At 46.3% G+C, this 19,481-nt stretch overlaps 1 protein-coding gene across 2 annotated transcripts; it reads left to right on the plus strand.

The window, feature by feature from the left end:
* The first annotated feature begins 17,895 nt into the window (after nt 1-17,895).
* Nucleotides 17,896-19,088, plus strand: LOC135395333 (uncharacterized). Of its 2 annotated transcripts, none has more exons than XM_064626566.1 (3): nt 17,896-18,015; nt 18,314-18,380; nt 18,466-19,088. In XM_064626566.1, exons 1-3 carry the CDS (start codon nt 17,908-17,910, stop codon nt 18,861-18,863), a joined length of 573 nt encoding a protein of 190 aa, XP_064482636.1. In that variant the 5' UTR covers nt 17,896-17,907; the 3' UTR covers nt 18,864-19,088. The 2 variants fall into 2 exon arrangements, 1 of the variants encoding a protein (XP_064482636.1); XR_010423026.1 differs by having other exon boundaries at nt 17,920-18,124.
* The last annotated feature ends 393 nt before the right edge of the window (nt 19,089-19,481 follow it).

Genomic DNA, 19,481 nt, shown 5'->3' on the forward strand with positions numbered 1-19,481 from the left:
TCACATAGTGTTCAGCTGTCGCGCTGTTTACAAGCACGAGATATTTCGAAGCTGTCTCGAACAGCACGCACAGAAACAAACGAAAACACAATAGGGAAATATAGCAACGTAATTAGAAATATCGTCATCCTTCCGAGAGAAGAGAACGTTTCGAGCAGCATGCAAAAGAGTCAGGCCTTACATGAGAAAAATAACGTTCTTTTACTGCAGCCATCTCTGTGACGAGGCATTCTTTTTGTCGCAATACTTTGATCGCAAAATCGATGTCCTCACTAATTATTGCTGCAAGGAATTGTCGCGTAATTGCACGCGCAGGACGCTTTCTCCGGCAATTTATTCACTTATTAAGTTGTTACGCGCGGCAGAGCGCGTCTAGCGCCAGTTGCAGAAACAAATGAACAGAACGCACCTGAGATGGCGTAACCAAGCAACTGCGAGAGCGAAGCACGCTTCTCGCTGCTTGATTTGCTGGTATACAATTAACTGACATCAAAAGGTAACTTTGCTAAACAGGATATTCGCAGTAAAATATGTAAGCCATGCGCTCTAAGAGGCATAACGAGACCGCGTGAAAGCGTCCGAACCAGCCGTCATTCACAAAGACGTCGGTCTCTGTCCCGATTGGTTGAGAATGGGAGGGTACGTCCGTTAATTGTCAGAAAGAGGCGTAAGTTCCTCTCTTCCCTCAAATCTGAAGCGATAACTGTAGGTTGGCATTTTTTAGAGCCTTAAGGTTAACTTATTCAAATACACTTGTGCAGGTAATTTACCTTTTACTACAATGTTTTTGTTCGCATATGGAACTGGGATAATGTGAGAGCGCATAACAGAAATATAGCTGTCCTCCGCAAGCTTCAAAAACGGAAACAAAAGGAAAGCATGGGGTCGTTAAGTAGCGGCTCCAGAGCGTATGGAGCGCGCTCCTTTATACTAAACTGCGTGGACATCTCCCTTCGCGGAATGTGGCGCTCCCGCGCTCCAACCCACAAGTCTTGTTGCGCTCTTCACCCTCCTCTCCGGTTGGACCTACCTGCACCCTAATCAACCTATTTAGGGTTGCGGACATCCGAATGGGAAGACGGCTCTACCGAAAAAAAACATTCAGTGACACCCAGAGGTGCTTCGTACACGCAACCTGCACCCATCACGTGCACATGCAACGCTTTCGTGGCTTAAAGGATCAGTAAAATGCAAAAACAACTCGTTCTTAATTGAAAGATCCGTGTTTCAATTAGTATACTTCACGCAAAATTAGTTCACACAGCGCTCAACGGGTTCAACGCAATGAAAACAGGGCCGTCTTAAGCGGCAACGAATGAGATCCCCACGAAGCAAAGATTGGCGGCATCCAATCAGACAGCAGGAGAAGCTCGTGTATGCTGCGTATGTGGATTTGGAACGTGTCCTGTCGTAGCATTGTGTACGTGCGCGGCATGACGCGCACGTACACAATGCTACAACACAATGCTGCAATTTTGAACACAGATTCACTGAATTGTAGCCCACAACATTAATCCCGAATGTTCTAGTAACAACAATTACCCTTTCCGAAGCAAAGCTCTGTTTATGTACTGCGCGTGCGCAGATACACCAACGCTATCCTTATGTGCGCGAAGGCGACAGCGTACGATATACTAAAACTCAGTAATAGAGAGCTTTAGTGCATCGTACGCTATCGCCTTTGCGTACGTAAGCGATAGGGTTGGTGGTTCCGCGCCAGCGCAAAACATAAAGAGAGTTTCGCGCATTGCGCAGATCCATCAGACTATCCCTTTCGTACCCAAAGGCGACAGCGTACAATGCACTAAAACTCACTAATGGTACGAACAAGTCGCTGCCCGTGCCATGCCCTGCTGCCAATCAAATCTTCCTCACCTCCTGATGATAAAATTCGTCCTGAGGTCTTAAAGGGTTGTCACGTCTCTCGCTTCGTCGTCGGGACAGTATGACCAGCCGAGCGCTCAAGGAGCGTCCATCCGTTCGATCGCCAATGAAAAATCGCTCAGACCAAAGTTAAGGGTGATGGCCTTCGGTCCCCATTGCGATTTTTCTTTCTGTCGCTCCCTCTGGGTGGGACGATAACGCAACAAGGCGAAATATCTTACCCGGATGTTCCCTTTGAAGATAAAGTGTGTTGCACAGTTGCGAGTGCGAGTGCCCCCCCCCCCCCAACTACGTAATACTTCCTTCCTTCTTAGATGGGATTAGATGAAACGGAAAATTATATTAATAATATATTATTATAATATAATAGTACGCACTCTACTCAAAGATCTATGTGTCGCTATTAACAGTGCTTCACCGCACGACCAAGGCTAGGACTAATATTCATTCAGGATGATATCGTTCTCTTGCATTTTTTTTTTATGTGAGACGTACGCCTCTTTGTGGCAATTTCGATACACTTGCCACAAAAAGGCGTCCGCACTGCTCTCCCTCTCTTCAAGCCAGAAACGGTACTCCTGTTACATACATGGCGGTTTCGGCTGTTGTTGAGTCAATGACATTTAACCCCAACCGACAGTTTGCTGATGCTACACGGTAGCATCAAATGCCGTTGGCAACTGTAGCCAGCTCAGCGCTCCAGAAAACTATCTTTCCGTCCGTGTTTTTGAAGCACTGAAAGCGAGGGTTAACATGCACGAACTAACTAACTACTACCTGCAAACCTATCAAACTAACCCACTAACTACTAACAAGCTAACTAACAAACTACTAACCAATTAACTAACTTAGTGCGAACTACCCGAACATACCACTAGATATGTCACCGACATGTCAACAGCAGTGGACTTCAACTGAGACCACCGATCTCAGTTGAACGATTGAACTGACAAGATGGCGGCAACTACTGAGATTAACCATGCGTCCAATAAGCGTTCGCGTGGATCGGCGTCTTCATTACAACAACAACAACAATAAATGAAGAAGTGACGATGACACTACACTGTTCTTCATTACACTGTTCCGGCTTTTATGTGTTTTTAGTTCCGTGCTTTTGGACGCAAAGAGCAAAACATTGTACGGAAAGTGTACCACACATGGTAGAACAAGCTGAACTTTCTTGTATCTATACTGCTATCACGTGGTAGGACACTTGGTTGAAAAGTTGAACCCAACGGTACACCAAAACGGCCGAGTAAGCGCAGGAAATTGTCCTTCAGTTGAAGGGCATTTGGGAGGTTCAATTGCCAGTGGCCTCAACGTTAGGTGAGAGCGTCCGTGTAACAGGTACAGCTTGGGACAAAAGTTTACGGAACCCTAGGATGTCATATTTCTCCATTGGAGAGACGCCCTAGCAGCAAACACGAGCGGACACACATACTGGGAGGTGGATAACACAGCCGGTCACCCGTTTCTTATTCGACGTCTTCCTTATATCTAACAGGGGGCCGCTCGGATGAAGGAATACGCCAGTAACGTGTCCCGTAAACTTTTGTCCCAAGCTGTACAATTTCTGGCGCACACCGTTTCTGTTTCTCCTCTTGTCTATTAAGTCCTTTCCTAATATTTCTGTCTCTCTTTTCTTTTTTTCTTTTCTTGTGGGTGACCTACCAGCGCTAATCTCTGAAGGCATAGACAGTGCTGACACACATTTGTGTATGTCTGGAAACGTGCGTGGCCCATTCTTACATGTGTTACACGTGGCGACCTTTGTTCATCTTCAGTGCAAGCATCACTTGAGGATTTCATAGTGGCCAGAATTCCGGAAGAAATCGAGTTTAACCTGAATTGGTCAGGGGTCAGTTCGGGAAGAGGGGGGGGGGATAACCGGGCGGAATCGGATCTAACGCGAAAAAGTCACTTCCTACGTATTATGCGGTGAAGTTCATTTTCGTTTAGAACGAACAGGTAACACCACACGTGAAAATTTCAGAGCATGTTGTGAAGAGGAGAAAGTGTGCTCTGATTGGCAGTATCGCCCGAGTGCAGAACACGCAAACTCACTTTTACTAGCCAGTTTGAATGGCCAAGCGGGAGTGGTATAAAGCCGGCCGCCGTCAACGATGATGGATGACTTTTTTCCGTGCAGAGTAGAAAGTTCTCTTCGCCGACGTTAAATACGACCATAATGACTTGACGGCTTCGTCTCACAGATGTAATAGAAGAGCGACAAAAAAAAAGTAAAAGAACATACATCAGAAACCCTTTACTTTCGCATGTATAAGATACGGGTGCGTGAAGGGACTTTTAACGCACCACTCGCAGCACAAAAAATATTTACTAATCCTGTTATTAGCCCGTAATATTTCAGCTATTTTCTCACCAACGCAGACGGGCGTGCAGACGCGCCCGTAACGGTTGTGAAGAGAGAAGAAGACAGAGAGCGAGGGGACGACTGAAGACATGGATCGGAAGATGGCCCCATAAACCTACCGCACTTAAACGCGTTTTGCAGAATTCCCAAAGATGCAGTCATTTTTGAATCTTCTACTCTGTGCTACAAGCTATCGAAAATTCTGGCATACGAGGCGCATCCGCGCCCCTAGTCACGGATGTGTCAATGGCTTACCACCTTGTGCACGAAGCAGGCCACAGGCTGGTTCTCCAATGGGTTCCAATCCATTGTGCTGTTGTGGGGAATGAGCAGGCCGACAGCGTCGCAGAAGCAGCTCTCTCGTATCGGAAACGGATGAGTATTGCATTGCTGAGAGGAGACCTCGTTCCATTCTTCGACGCCTCGTGAGCCGTGACACCCTGGCTTCCCGCCAATGGACAACCGACATTCTCCCCCCATCTATGCTCAGCAGAGTTGATCCAACGCTCGCTTTCCGCATGCCACGAAACACCTCTCATCAAGATGCTTCATTAATTCATCGAATGCGACTCGAAGTGGCTTTTACAGCTCAGTGGCGTTACCGTTCCATTGCCCACACTACCGACCTTCCCGGGCTGCAGGGTCCCGAACTCCCTCCGGGTTTTTTAATCAGCTGGACTCTCGCCCCTCCTGTCTCTCCAAATTGCTTCGTCCCTGGCCAAATTCAGCCCACCAACGCTCTGCCCTCAAACCTCTTTTGACATTTTGGACACAATAGAACTTCGATCCTTATTGTGAAGGGCTCATTATTTCATTCCCCATATCACCACCAGCGATGGGGTGGAGTATCGCCCATGGTGATGAAACTCCCCATTCCTCATCTTAATAATAAAGTTGTTATTGTGCCAGATATTGTTAGTTCCGTTACATGCATGACCGGCATCAGCGACCACAATGTCATTCACTTTAATATACGTTCTGAAATACCGAAGTGTCGTACCACCAAGAAGGTGATTCGATTATACGACCGTGCCAACTTCACTGCCATAAACGATGCTCTTTCTTCATCTCTTCAGCCATTTCTTCTAAGCCAGCCATTTCGCTCTGTCGAAGACAATTGGCTCTTCTATAAGTCACTGTTGTCCAGCCCCGTTGAGAGGTACGTGCCGTCTATGTCGATTATAACTTCTTCCCGCGCCCCATGGTACAACAAGTCTATCAAAACATTAATGAATAAGAAAAAAAGGCTTGTTCAGAAGAGCGAAAACTAGGAATTCCGCCGTGTTGTGGGAAAGGTATATTTCATGCGCCGAGTCCTACAAGCACGCAGTCAGAGATGCGAAACGCAAGTTCTTTTCCTGCAACCTTCCGAAGCTCCTTGTTCACAACCCCAAAAAATTTTGGTCCACTATAAATCCAGCCAGAGCTAACAATAATGAGATATTACTTCACGAAGGAAGGGGCCCTGTCCCGCCTGACCCGTGCGCAAAATTGCTTGGCTATACTTTCGCGCAGGCCTTTTCAACAGAAAGTCCGTCTGACATACCAAGCTGTCCACCTTTGTCTTGTCCCCCAATGGCGCCGACCCTCATATCTGAAAGCGGTATCCTAAAGCTAATCGATTCGATTCGCATTTCTTCGTCATGTGGTTTCGACGGCATCAACAGTAAAATTTTAAAGTGCACTAGGACCATCTCCTCTTCCTATCTAACTGCCATCTTCCGGCAGTCGTTATCTTCTGCTGTCGTCCCGGAGGGCGGGCGGGTGGGTAAAGCCATCCCTATCTACAAGAAAGGTGACAAGCACGACGCTAACAATTATCGTCCAATATCACTAACGAGTGTGCCATCTGAAATTCTCGAACATATAATACATTCAAACATAATGTCCTTTCTCGAGTCTAATGGCCTCATTTCGCGCTGTCAACATGGATTCCGCAAACATTTTTCCTGCGAAACCCAACTCGCCTCGTTCATTCACGATATTCGTACTAATCTGGACAACAGACTTCAGTCAGACGTCATATTCCTTGATTTCTCTCGTGCCTTCGACCGGGTTCCTCATGGCCAACTAATGACCAAGCTGCGGAGCTTTAATATTGATTCCACGACGTTATCTTGGATTTCTGCATTCCTGAGTTCCCGTTCGCAGTCTGTCTTCGCCAATAACGTACACTCAGATGCCCACCCAGTCTCTTCCGGTGTACCACAGGGTACCGTGTTAGGACCTCTCCTGTTTCTCCTGTTCATTAATGACCTGCCTTTGTCCATACAGTCAAACATACGTCTCTTTGTCGATGACTGTGTCCTTTATCGCTGCACCTCCTCTCCCGACGACCATCTGATCCTTCAAGATGACCTCACCCTCATCGATCAGTGGTGCAGTAAGTGGCTAATGTCACTCAATATTGATAAACGTTGCCACGTCCCATTTTGCAGGAAAACTCCAAAATTCAACCACTCTTACTCCCTTAATGGTTCTGTAATTTCGTCCGCTACATCATATAAGTATCTGGGTGTTAATTTGCAAAACGATCTTTCTTGGAACATCCACGTAAGTTCTATCGTTAACAAAGCTAACCGCACCTTATGATATTTAAAACGGCATCTCTCGTCTGCTCCCCCTATAAACACCTGGCTTACATCACATTAGTCCGGCCTCAGCTGGAGTATGCCTCTGCCGTATGGGATCCATCTACTGCTTACCTTGTGCGCGACCTCGAAGCCGTTCAAAACCGCGCAACCAGGTTCAGGTTCAAAACCCCGTTCAAAACCAGGTTCTCCTGCCATCAGGTCATCCTATATCAAACCTCCTCACAGAATACCATCTCGCATCGACCACGAACTCAAAGTCGCCCGCTTTAAATGTAACACTCAATCATTTTCAAATTCCTTTCCCCCAAGACTGCCATTGATTGGAATAACATCCCGCCCCACATCGTTACCATAACTGACCCGTCTCAATTTCGTAATTCTATTTCAAGTTAATAAATAATATAAATAAAATAATATAACGTTGTTGTTGTTGTTTCCATGTGTTGTTGCTGCTTTACTGCCTTTTTTTCCCTCTATGTGTTATCTTTTTCCTCACTTCCTGTAACCCACTCCTCCCATGTAACGCCCGTGTGGGACTTTTGGGAGCTCAATAAATTGATTGATTGATTGACTGTTGTTGTTGTTAATCCTCTACTCCATCACGTCATCATTCATAATTTATTTGTTGTTGTTGTTCTTGTTGTTGTTAATCTTCTATTTAGCTCTGGGCATTTTGTCCGAAAGCACACACATTTTAAAGTAGGGGTTCTGAACCGGTGAGGAATTTACCCCTGGAGGGAATTATCAAGAGGAAATGGGACACGATGTAACATTCGGCTCCAACGACCCTTGCGCGCACTCCGCGTAGCATATCATTTATCACCCTCGCCCAGGAACGGCTCGACGGTATGAGCACCCATGGTTTGTTGCTGAAGTGAAAACTCCGAGGTTTATCTTATTTTACTAACTAACTACCTCACTCGCTCACCCCTTGGTACGCACGGTACTTTTTGTTTGTTTGATTCCGAGTTAGCGTTGCGAAGCAACTGTGTCCATGAGCGGCTTACAGATGTGGACAGTTGGAGAGAGGACAACAAGAAGGAGAGGGGGACAGGGGGTTAGTATGCGTCCTGGGTGGACTTCGGGGGGAACTTTGCCGACATTCGTCTTGAAAGTCTTCGGAACACCCAGCGAAAACATCAGACCGGTGGTAAGATTCGAACCCACCACCTCCCAGTCTTCAGCAGGACCGTGGCATACCACGAACGACCGGGACGCCCTAACCAGCTCGGCCATGCCGCTGGTACGCATGGTAATGGAAGGGCCATCTAGTGGTAATGCCACCCACCACAAAGAAAACTTTAAAGACATCCTGAAGAAGCAGCAAAACACCTAATTTTTTGTTATGCGTGTATTCCATTGGGGATAACAATTTGATGAATGGCAAAAGGGGAGCGCGGTGCGATAAAAGGTTCCGAAAGGTTCAGAACCACTCTTTTATTTACTTATTTATTTATTTGTGAACACTGCCGGCGGTCAGTTGAGGGCCAAGGCAGGTAAAAACAAGATATGCACAATGATAACTATCAGCTAGGAGCAGAATGATAACACGACACGTAAGTTGACTCAACAGGAATACGGTTCAGGGCAGAACGAAAACAGGGCACACTAATTCACTTAGCTGGAATGCTAAGATAGCGTGCGATAGCCAATAAAAAGGAGGACGCACAAGAAATTTTTCTAACACCTGCTGACAAACCATTCCACTCGCGCGCTGTAAATGAGAAATACAAGACATTCTTCCTCGAACGCAATAGCAATGGGGTAGCATTCTGCTCAATGAGCGAAAGTCATCCCCATATCATCGTCATCATGTATTTCTCTCTCTCTCTCTCCCCTCGAACGAAGCTCACAGATGAGGTTGCCGTGTTTCTGTCTTGTTGAGCGATGGAGTTATATGCTAAATAATCGTCGAACTTTAACCCTATCTTATCATAAACAATGTTATGCGAGAATTTCAGTCGCTTGAGTTTTCTCCGAAGAGACATTGGAGGAATTCGAGAGGCTTCGTACAGCGGCGTTGTTGATGGCGGATGATCGAGGAGGCGGAGGATGATCCTTTTAACGGCACCGACGTCGTCGAGGACGTCGTTAACTTGCTGGCACGGTAAAACTTGCTTAGACATGACGTCCTCTTCGACCTATATGATGCCGCTGTCTCACAGGGGCACGATATCATATTCCAGTGGATTCCTGGTGACTGCGGCATAGCCAGTAACGAGGCTGCGGATGCTGTTCCGTGCCGAGCACTTCAACGCGGTCGCGTACAAATAAAGACAATTTATTTCACCATAGGGGACCCAAAGAAGCATACGTGACTGAGACAACAAATGTGGAACTCTTGTTGGCTGACAGGATCTGTTCGATCTTCGCTGTTGTACAGGGTCGACCCCGAGCTACGCTTCCAAGTACCTCCATCGTCTCCTCGGCCAGCAGCGTCTCCTGCATAGGCTCCCGCTGTATGTCCCGTACGGCGGTCGGTTGCTCTACAAACTCCAAGTCACCACCACCAAACTGCAGTGAGTGCGATGTTGTCGAGGACACAGAGCACATCCTCCTCAGGTGCTCCAAGTATGCCGACAGTCGCGGGGCACTAGAAGCAAGTCTGGCTCGCCTGGACGCCCGGCTATTTCACCTTGTAAAGCTCCTGGGTCCTCAGCCACTCAATCATCAAACGGCTGCACTGAAAGCGCTCCTGCGTTTCCTTGAAGAAACGCATCTGATGGTCATTTTGTGACACTTTCTGGTCCCTCGTTTTTGACAAGTGTTCCCACTAGTTCGGCATGTTTGTCCCCCGCCCCCCAACTACTGGTTTTTTTCTCTTTTTCCTTTTTTTAATTATTTATTTCAACTAACTGCGGCTGAGTGGTCTGGGGTGGCAAGTCTGAGTTTGTCGTGACTTAAGTCCCTATTTTTTTTTTCTTTTCGTACACCGAGCACCATCGAGTCAGTCACTCATGATCAAGCTTCCAACGTAGAACATCTCATGCCTCGGACTAATCACTTGGTTCACCAGCCCAAATGAATGCGATGAAAAGAAACGCCAGTCAGCTACGCTCTGTAACGGGCGTCCTCGACTTCAAACCCCAATTTACAACCTTTAGAATCCGTTTTGAAATATCCACTCTTTCTATCCATGTAGCAAAGAAGGTCTTTCCAAAAACATCCCTCGACAGAAAGAAGCGGAACGTTTTTATTTATTCGCTTACGCGACTTATATTGTGAATTCTCAGCATTTCTACGGGTTGACTCAAAGTATTAGTGCCGTCCGCCCCTTCCTGCTTTGTGCAGGATGCATTCATGTAGTCTGCTCCTCCGCGATAAAAAGAAGTGCGTGCTTTTCTGCCGCGTTTTCGGGATTATAAGGGGGCGCGTGCTAATATTTACAGTGACCGGTTTGTTCCTTCAGTGGATCCGTAGGAGATAAGAGTTTTTACTGGCGATTTCATAGCCAGTGATAAATAGCAACAACACGTTTGTAGCAGTTTATTCTCCCTGTATGTAAGGACCGCTAGGTTCGTGTTTATGTGCCAGTTTACAGGGTTGTGTTGTTAGTGAGATGGTGTTGGGGAAAAAACGACGAAAGTGCAGCGTGCTGTGTGTGCGATAAAGTTTAAAATACTTGGACAAACAATATGGAGTTTGTTTTTACTTCTGACATAGCGTTAAGCATGTGAAGCAAGAGCGTTTGCGTGGTTTCAAATTTGAACGAAGTGTGCCAGGAGGCTGTAAAAAATCCGAAAACTACCGCTGTAAAATAATTTTAAGGTACGCTGTATACGTACATATCCACTCAGTAGATTTAGCATTTAGCATTTATACTAAATGTCCTTCTTACAAACATAAAAATGTGAAAAGGTGTTTTACGAGGGTTGGTTTGTTGTAAGGAGGAAAAAAAAGAGAGGAGAAATCGAACTCGTCTCCCGACTTGTTCTGCTATTCCTAACATAAATTCTCACCCCCACTCCCGTTTGGTCATATATAACGCTTTCACAGAAGCAATAGGATTGTGCAGAACACGCAGCAGTCGTTCGACATGGCGCGAGACATGCACGAAATATGGCCAACATTTTTGCCTCATTATGTTATGTATAATCTAAATTTGGACGGTAACACAACGGTACCGACAGGAGTCAATGGCCGAGTTTTTTCCAGACTCTTTCGAAAAGGAGAACCCTCAGCTCTAACTACAAGAACAACCCAAAAGCACATATTGTTGAATTTATTTGCCTTCAATTTCACGTCAACAACACGCATTCTTATTCGAGGAAAGCTAACACTACACGCGGTATCACTTTACTACCGTCTAAGCGAAACGAGAACAGTGTGTATACGCTACAACTATAGGGAACCACGTGGAATACCTGTGTCACACAATCAATCAAAATCAATCAATGAATCACGTGTGTCACACATGAAACGCCACTCATCCCCGCATTTAAGGCATCATGCCTCGCCTCTGACAAACGTACATTAGTCGGCAATTTGCCTAAAAGCGTCCCATGCAGGTTTGAAAAAAAAAATCGTTCAGCGATGGATATCACTCTCTGTCCGCTTCACTAGCAGTGCAGCGGTGCAGTTATCCATTAGCTAAATGCGTCATTTCCTCTCGTCGAATGCCCTTCGGATGCCATCGCCAATTAGGTACGCATGAAATCCCTCCATTCGTTCAAAAGCGATCCCTCTTGGAGCCCCCGGTATTCGAGTGTCACCCAGCTCGTGGAAGGGAGGCTTACCTATAGGCTGTCGTACGAGGTACACTATGGCATTTCTCCGTACGACGATAATTAGGGGTATGCGTGGGAGCGGTTATGTCCGCGGGGATATGCTCGGTTTGCGGGTGGAAATCGAACGGCTTGAAATCCACGTGGATAAAATGCGAACACGGTCGCGCACCTCCGCCGAAGGAGGGATAACGGCGTCACTAACCGCAAATAAGCATTAATAATACTGAATACTAAACTAAGCACTAATAATACTGAACTTTCTATGTGTTCCAGCCTCAGAACATCAGTTCTCTCATTAATAATACCCCTGTCACACGGCAAATTGAATGTCATTCCCAGCGAATGACATTCGTTTCGTGTCACACGGTGAAACCAAATGGCAATACATGCGAATGATATTCGCCCAGCGAATGAGTTCGGGCAACTCATTCGCTTTTTCCTCTCGCACAGACTGCGCACCCTCACAGTCGAGGGGTAGCAACAGCGACACGATAAACCGTTTGAAGAAATGAAAGACGAATGAAAAGTTGCACTCCAATGTTTTATCGTGAATTTGATAACTTTTGACACGATGGAAGGAAGGCTTAACACTGTTTTTCGGAGAACTACCCTCGTTCCCATCCACCATGTTGCTAGTGCGGTGCAGAGATAGGCTTCTTACTTGTCTCTGCGTGTGACACTTAGCCAACTAAGTGTCGTCGAAAACGCAACGGTTTTATGACATATATCTAATGTTTCGCTAGTTTTGAGAAAAAGAAATAAAAATATAACTAATGTACCTGTATAATGCTTCCTATGTTCGGCCCTGGTGCCGAATATAGGAGGCATTATACAGGTGTCACAGGTGTCACACGGCAAACTGAATGACATTTCTAGCGAATGACAGTCGCACCGAATGTCATTCGCTCTGTCATGCATGATGTCACTGTCGATAGTTATAACTATCGACAGTGACATCATTTGCGAATGACATTCTGTTTCTTCGTGTAGCTCGATGTAAGACAAACGAATGACATTCGGTGCGACTGTCATTCGCTAGAAATGTCATTCAGTTTGCCGTGTGACAGGTGTATAAACTCTGCTTGCTCGTGTCCCCTAGATGGAACCACAGTTGAGACCACTCACTCTGGCCTGTCGAAGTGCGTCATTCGTTGCATTGCCCTGCAGTTCACTGCTATTACTGAGTTCCAGTGTGTCGTACACTATTGCCGTAGCCCCCGTGCCACTCTCATGGAGTGGCTAGCTCCCCTGGGGCTGAGGGAGGTCTCGCTGGCAACGCCACTGGGCCCCCTGCCACGCACCCTTCAGTAGCGGGTCGGAAGGGAACTCGTGCGCTTTCTGACTGATACAGGGCTCGCGCTGAGCCTGTGACTGCGCCTCTTTTCTTTCGCTCTTTTCGCTATTTCTTTTTTTTTTCGCGGGAATATCAAGTCGGCTTCTGGAGCCAGGCTAACCTTTCCCCTCTTTCTTTGTTTTTTTCTTTGCAATAAACCTATATCCCCCCTCCCCTATTGCCGTAGCGTATGTGTGGCGCATACTTCACGTACCGCAAACGTAGGTGGATGGCTGATTGGCGACGTGTTAATTGTCGAGCAAACTGCTTGCCCATGTTGCGACAAGTTTCCGTGTGTGGAGTGTCGCGCTTTCTGGGTCGACTTCACTGGAAACTCTGCAGACATTTGCCTTACAGCCTCTGAGGCGAACACAAAACACCCTACGGCACAACAAGTGCCGGGATCCGCACCCGTGTCATATCCCTGCAGGGTAGGTGTGCTAAGGTCCCATCGGCTACCTTCCTGTTCCTAAAAGGAATGGTCAGGGAAACTGAGACTAACTGGTACATACGTTCCTTTCTTTCTTTCGTTGAAAAGTCATTCGCGAAGTGAGGAAGATCCCACCTGCTATTTGCCTTATTTCATAATGTCTTCGTCACAAAATGCCCAAAACTAGGGCCCCCATGCATTTATATGCGTCATCCATTCTGGAGACGTTCTCTGCGTTAACGAAACATGCACTTCACCATCCGGCGCACGTCAAAAGAATCACAGGTCGTCGCAGTCCTACCCTGCGAAACGTGCAGCATGTCGCATTACTATAGGGCAGGGGTGCCGAAGTGGCGGCACCCCAGGCTTTAAAAAAATCAAACTAAAATGAAATAAAAAAATCGTCCCATGCTTCATGAACGGTCGTGGCGTTGTGCTGGGCTGGGCTTTGTCTGGGCTCTGTACTCGCGCAGTTTATCTTGCACTGGTTGGGTCTTGCAAAGGTGTTGCCATTGACCTGTAACCGCCCATGAGGTTTTCCTCAGACGCTTTCAGACATATGTCGGCACAGTTCCCCTAGAAGTCGGCCCAGGACGCACATTTCCCCAGGGCGTCAGTCGTGACGTTGCCCACATACGTGAGGCCGACAACGGCAAGCCCTTTCAACATCACCACCACCACCACCAACCGCCAATGACTCTCTAAATAAGAGAAGAACGGGATGCGTTGGCACATGGCAACAGCGAAGACGATGAAAGTAACACAGAGGGAGACAGGGAACGTGGAACTTTTTAACTTTTAATCATAATCAAACTTTAACCGTACGATTAAAGGTTGAAACTTAGACGTTCTGTGTCTGGGTCTCCGTGTTACTTCGGCGTCTTCGCTGACGACTCTCTAAACCTGCTCCTGCGTGGTTGATTTTTGCCTGATTAATATTACTAGTACATTCCTACAAAGATTTCTGAGCAAGCCCTACATGGCCAAATTGTAATATTGGCGCCTTCAATCCCAGCAGAAACGAACAGGTCCAGTCTTGAAACAACAGAACGCAGGCTTGGTGATCTCCTGAGTGAACTCGAGCAAACATTCGAGTTCAGGATACTTGAAACGGGGCACTTTTGGTCGCCGCCTTCTGCAGCTGTGGACACGTTCCTGATGGCTTACAAATGGAACTGACTGATGTGCAATGTGACGTACCGATGTAGAACAAATTCGCTGAAGTTGGTGCGGCTTCGTCTTCTTACGTTGGACGAACGTACCCGAATATTACGTATGTTGTTGCGGAGAAAACTGTCCATGTTCGGTGCAACAGACGTCTAATAATAATAATAATAATAATAATGTGGCTTTACGTCGCAAGACAACTGCATCAACATAGGTCTGCGAGCAGGTGTTTACTGTTGTGATGAATCTGAATAAGTCAAAGTTACGTTCACAACTCACAAACGAACACCTCAACGTGCACAATCACTGTTGCCGGTGTTGACGCAACGGTTAAAAACAAGAGGTGCCAAGTCTCCTCGGCACACAACAAATAAAAAGGGTTGCTGACCATGTGATTCAGCAACACAAACATATGCATTTTATGTCGTCGTAAGTTCTGTGTTGCGTCATCTATATCAGGAACAGGCGGCCCCAAACCTGTGGTATGCTGCCTGCGTAGTTCTTCCGTGGTTCAATGCGGCCCGCGGGCACGAATGAGTACGGCAGCCCTGCTATAGGCAGACAAACCTTACGTGTAACCATTATTATTACTTCACGTACCGACTGGGAGGTGGTGAGTTCGAATCCTTCCACCAAGTGTGCTGTCTGAGGTTTTCCATGGGTTTTCCGAAGGCTTTCCAGACAAATGTCGGCACAGTTCCCCCTGAAGTCGGCCCAGCACGCATACTAATCCCCTCTGTCCCCGACTCCTTCCTGCTGCCCTCTCTCCATCTGTCTACATCAGTACGCCGCTCATAGCCACAGTCGCTTCGCGGCGCTAACAATGAAGAAAAAGAAAACTTCATCTATCGTGTGAACGATACAAAGCTCGCTTCGTTGTTTTGTGTTCTATATATGATTCCATCTTTTCGCTGCAAGAATTATGAAAGTGGGGTCGCTAATTGTGGATGTATTAAATATGCGTTGAATACTTCACAAGGGCTCTCACAAAAAAAGCCGGCTTGGCCTCTAAAAAGCTATTAAAGTACCTGCCCACTAATGACGAACGATTGGTGATCGAAGATACTCAAAGGAAAAGTAAACAACGACTTTTGTGCGAACCAATGACCAAAGATAATGACGCTAAAAAGCAAAAAAAAAAAAAACGACATGTGCTCTGTTGCCGAAAGATAATTAATTTGTGAGTAATCACCGGCAGGCTTAAGAAGGAATAATGGAGAGCATATTTTTACGGCGTTTCGAGCGTTATCAGTGGGTAAAGGTATCGCATTTCCCAAGGATGATGAATTACGGTGTCATGGTGGATAACAATTAAAAGAAAAAAAGACCTTAATACGCGGCCGGCGCTGCCATTTATCCCAGTCTAAAAAAGTTTGCGTAAGAAAGCTAGATAGATAAGTAAGAAATACGGTGTGTGGTGTCGTTTATCTCTTTTTATCTGATTATAATAACGTAAGGTATTTAGTCTCTTTCAGGAACATTCCATTTTCTAATGGTTCTGGGAAATAAAACAAGAACACGGGGGGAAAATACCCTGGGAGTAATCGGCAATGCGGCTGTAACAGCTGCAATTTTAGATAACTGGCCCTGTGGTTTTGCTAAAAAATTATTCAAATAACATCGCCGGATAATTGGGCTTTAAGTACCTCTAAAGGGACGTGGATAACAAAGTAATGGCATGGTACCTGAAATTGGTATTACTAATAAAAAGAAAAGAAAAGAAACATAAAAACAAAGTAAGATAAGAAAAATAAAAAAAATAAAAAATCACCGTACATGAATTTCTTGCGTTTTGTCTGACGTCATACCTGCAGGGTGTTCTGATTAACAAGCACAAGGGCTAATGAAGAGGTCGTTAACACTGCTAAAAAGGCAAGCAGCTTACAACATTCCATCTTTTCTTTCTAAACAATCTTAATGCACGTTAGTTGGGATTAGAATAATTAGGAAAAAGAAAGCTTGCGTCATGGAAGGACTGCTTGGTACTTTCCTCGACCATCTTGTGCTGTTCTTCTTTTTATTTTTTCACTTTTCTCTACCATAGAGGCGTTTCAAGCACACAGAACAAGTCTTGCCTTTTAAGCTTACTTTGCCTCAGTGCCCCCCCGGGAGGTCCCATTTTGTACAATTTGCACCATAATCCCTGGCTGCTCGTTTTCTGAAATCGTGATGGAATGAGACATTGAAGCTGCTTTTGGCCATCCCCGCATCTCGATAAAAAAAAATACGTCGAGGTACCTGAGATATTTCCAAGGAAGGCAAACTGAGCAATGACGGGACTTATAAATTGTTGTGTTTGTCCTCATTTTTTTCCAGGCTCTGCAATTTACGTTAGCATCTCAGTTAATTTACTCGATGGCAGCCCGTACTTTTGGCTGCACGAACAAACCTCTCACGCGCTAGCACCTTGTAGGATCAAGAACACCACAGTCATCACCATTACGGCGTTGTTGTTGTTTGTAGGATCAGTTGGTAATGTGTCGTATCCCGTGATTGGATATGGGCACCTATGAACTGACTCCTACGACGTACGATTGAAGAAAATACTTTCATGAAAAAAATGACAATAAGAACAAGGGAGGGGGAGGGGGAGGGGGGGTTCGCTCACTCATCCTGCGACTGAGTGTTCGAGCCCGGCCGGTGTTACAGGCAACCTGGTGGCTTGGTACATGTTACTCAGGCACGTCGCCCTCCGGAAGGAAACCAGGTACATTAAGGTTGGGTGTGCAGTTTGGAGAGGCCTACGCGTCCATTAAGAACCCTTAGGTGGACAACGGAATGATCACTGTGGCGTCGCTCATGATGGCAATTGTCAGGCGACTGGTAAATTATTACTTTTGTTGTTGTATTATTATTATCATCACTATCGTAATTGTATTAATAATAACGATTATTATTGTTTTCGTAATCAATGTTACTGTTATAATTACACCAATAACAAGAAATATAGTTCATGGAACTTTTGTTGTTGTTGCCGCAGAAGACTGAAAGATTTTCGCCTGGTTAGAATCTTCGTTTCATCCCGTTATCAACCTGCTACTTGCCGTAATACCTGTTGTTTTCCCACCCTTCCGTGGACGGTGCTGTAATGTTATACCCCAAGAAGCACAATGTACTGAAGGTCGAGTGCATTATAGGGGTGGACGGTATGTGTCTTATCAATGTTCTTCAGTGTCACGTGTCTGTTCAAGGCCTTCCACCTAGCCATTCACCCCTATTGCACTCGACTTTCAGTACATTGTGCTGCTTGGGTACGTAACGTTTGTCTGCCATGTGTAGAGTCATGTTGCATGTGCCACAGGGCTGCGGATAAATCCTTCCGTGATAACGCTGGAGCCGTGAGTTTCTTTGATAATAGGAGACAGAAAAAATGCAGGGGAGGGGGGATCGAGCGAGAGATGAAGCGGCGACAGGTCGCCTTATCGTTTCCGTCTTGTCGAACATTTTCGCCTACAGCAACGCCCCCTGTACTTGCCTCTCCGTTGAGCAACAGTGCTACAGCAAAAGTAAGAGGCGCCGTTGTTAGCTTTTTCTGCTACCGAAAGATTGTTTTCGGCACTACAGGATACCCTCGCAGCCGCCTTCTCCGCCCATGAGATAGGACTCCCTGCGAAGGTTTGCCTTTGTACCTTTTCTAGGCGCTGCTATGGTTAAGCACATACCTTTGATGCTTGTTCTTTCTAAACTACTGACTTTGTCAGTGGGAACGAGAAGCCTACAAGATGAGATCCTGTCGCGTGCGGCTTTTCGGAATCGCTCCTGTCGGAGCCTCTATAGGTGCCTGAATGCTGAATCATTTTGCAGATGAGCCTCCAGCTTGGCGATTTTGACTCAGACGGAGAAGGTGAACGGATTGTCTTCGATCTAGAAGGTATGTCTAGCAGTAATCCTGAACCGTAGCTTCCATGACCGGAGTTGCCCGGTAACCTGTCCCGAATTGTATAACTTTATCGCAGACACGCAGTACCCAGTGAACCCTGAATTGGCGGCTCTTCTAACCACGCTGCTGGCTCTTTCCCTATGCGCCCTCGTGTGCTGGGCGCTCTTCATGTTCGTCACCAAATGGAAGAAGGTTCTGTCCTGGATACGTAATTTTTCTCATCCGCAACCACAGGATGATTACCCATCCACGAGCCCGAGACGTCCCGCTTCGTCCACTGAAGCCACAGCTCCGACAGTCTTTGTCCACCCTCCCGGTGCATGTCAGTTGAGCATCGCGGACTATGGTTTCAATGTGCACGCATTTTCATATGGTCACCACCCGAGACCACCGTGCTGCCACGTGTCTAACTCGTTCGGCAACCCATCGTACAAGATGTCTGAGAAAGAAATGTGCGAGACGTACGCCTTCTGATGTCCACGTCTAACGTCCTGATAAAAACTGGGGATTATTTTTACTGGATTTTATGTATTTTAGTGGCAAAGATCAACAACAGAACAAAAGATACATGAGAGATAATTCGGGCCTTCTGTTTTCTGCTGATGATATTCCTTCCTAGCATACCAATTCCCCCCCCCCCCTTTTTTTTTTGTGACGATACTGCTATTTCTTCGTTGAATAAAATATTTTAAGAGCGAATATTTTGATTTGCTTTGATATCCCGGTTGCTGGTGCCATAGGTACTATCTTGAGCTTTATTACAGGGAACACAGGAGGCGCGTGGACGATAGACTAGTCCGCCACCCACGGCGGCGCCTTGCGGCCGCTTCTGAGTGCAAGTGGAAACAGCGCTCCCGTCAATTTTGTTGCTGTCACTCCCGATACTCCCGACAAACTGTTGGCAGCTGATAATGAGGGAGCGACACTGATACGGATTCATAAGGATTGTTTCCCCTTCGCCGTGTTCTTGAGTTGTCCCGTTTACTGTGCTCAAAGAGCGCCCCGTTAAAGGGGCCGTAAACAGGTACAAAAGGTGCACATTTCTTTGTGTTATATTATTGGATCTTAGTCAGTGAAAACTCCTTGCAATTA

The sequence above is a fragment of the Ornithodoros turicata genome, chromosome 5, assembly GCF_037126465.1.
Source record: "Ornithodoros turicata isolate Travis chromosome 5, ASM3712646v1, whole genome shotgun sequence".
Lineage (NCBI taxonomy): Eukaryota > Metazoa > Arthropoda > Arachnida > Ixodida > Argasidae > Ornithodoros > Ornithodoros turicata.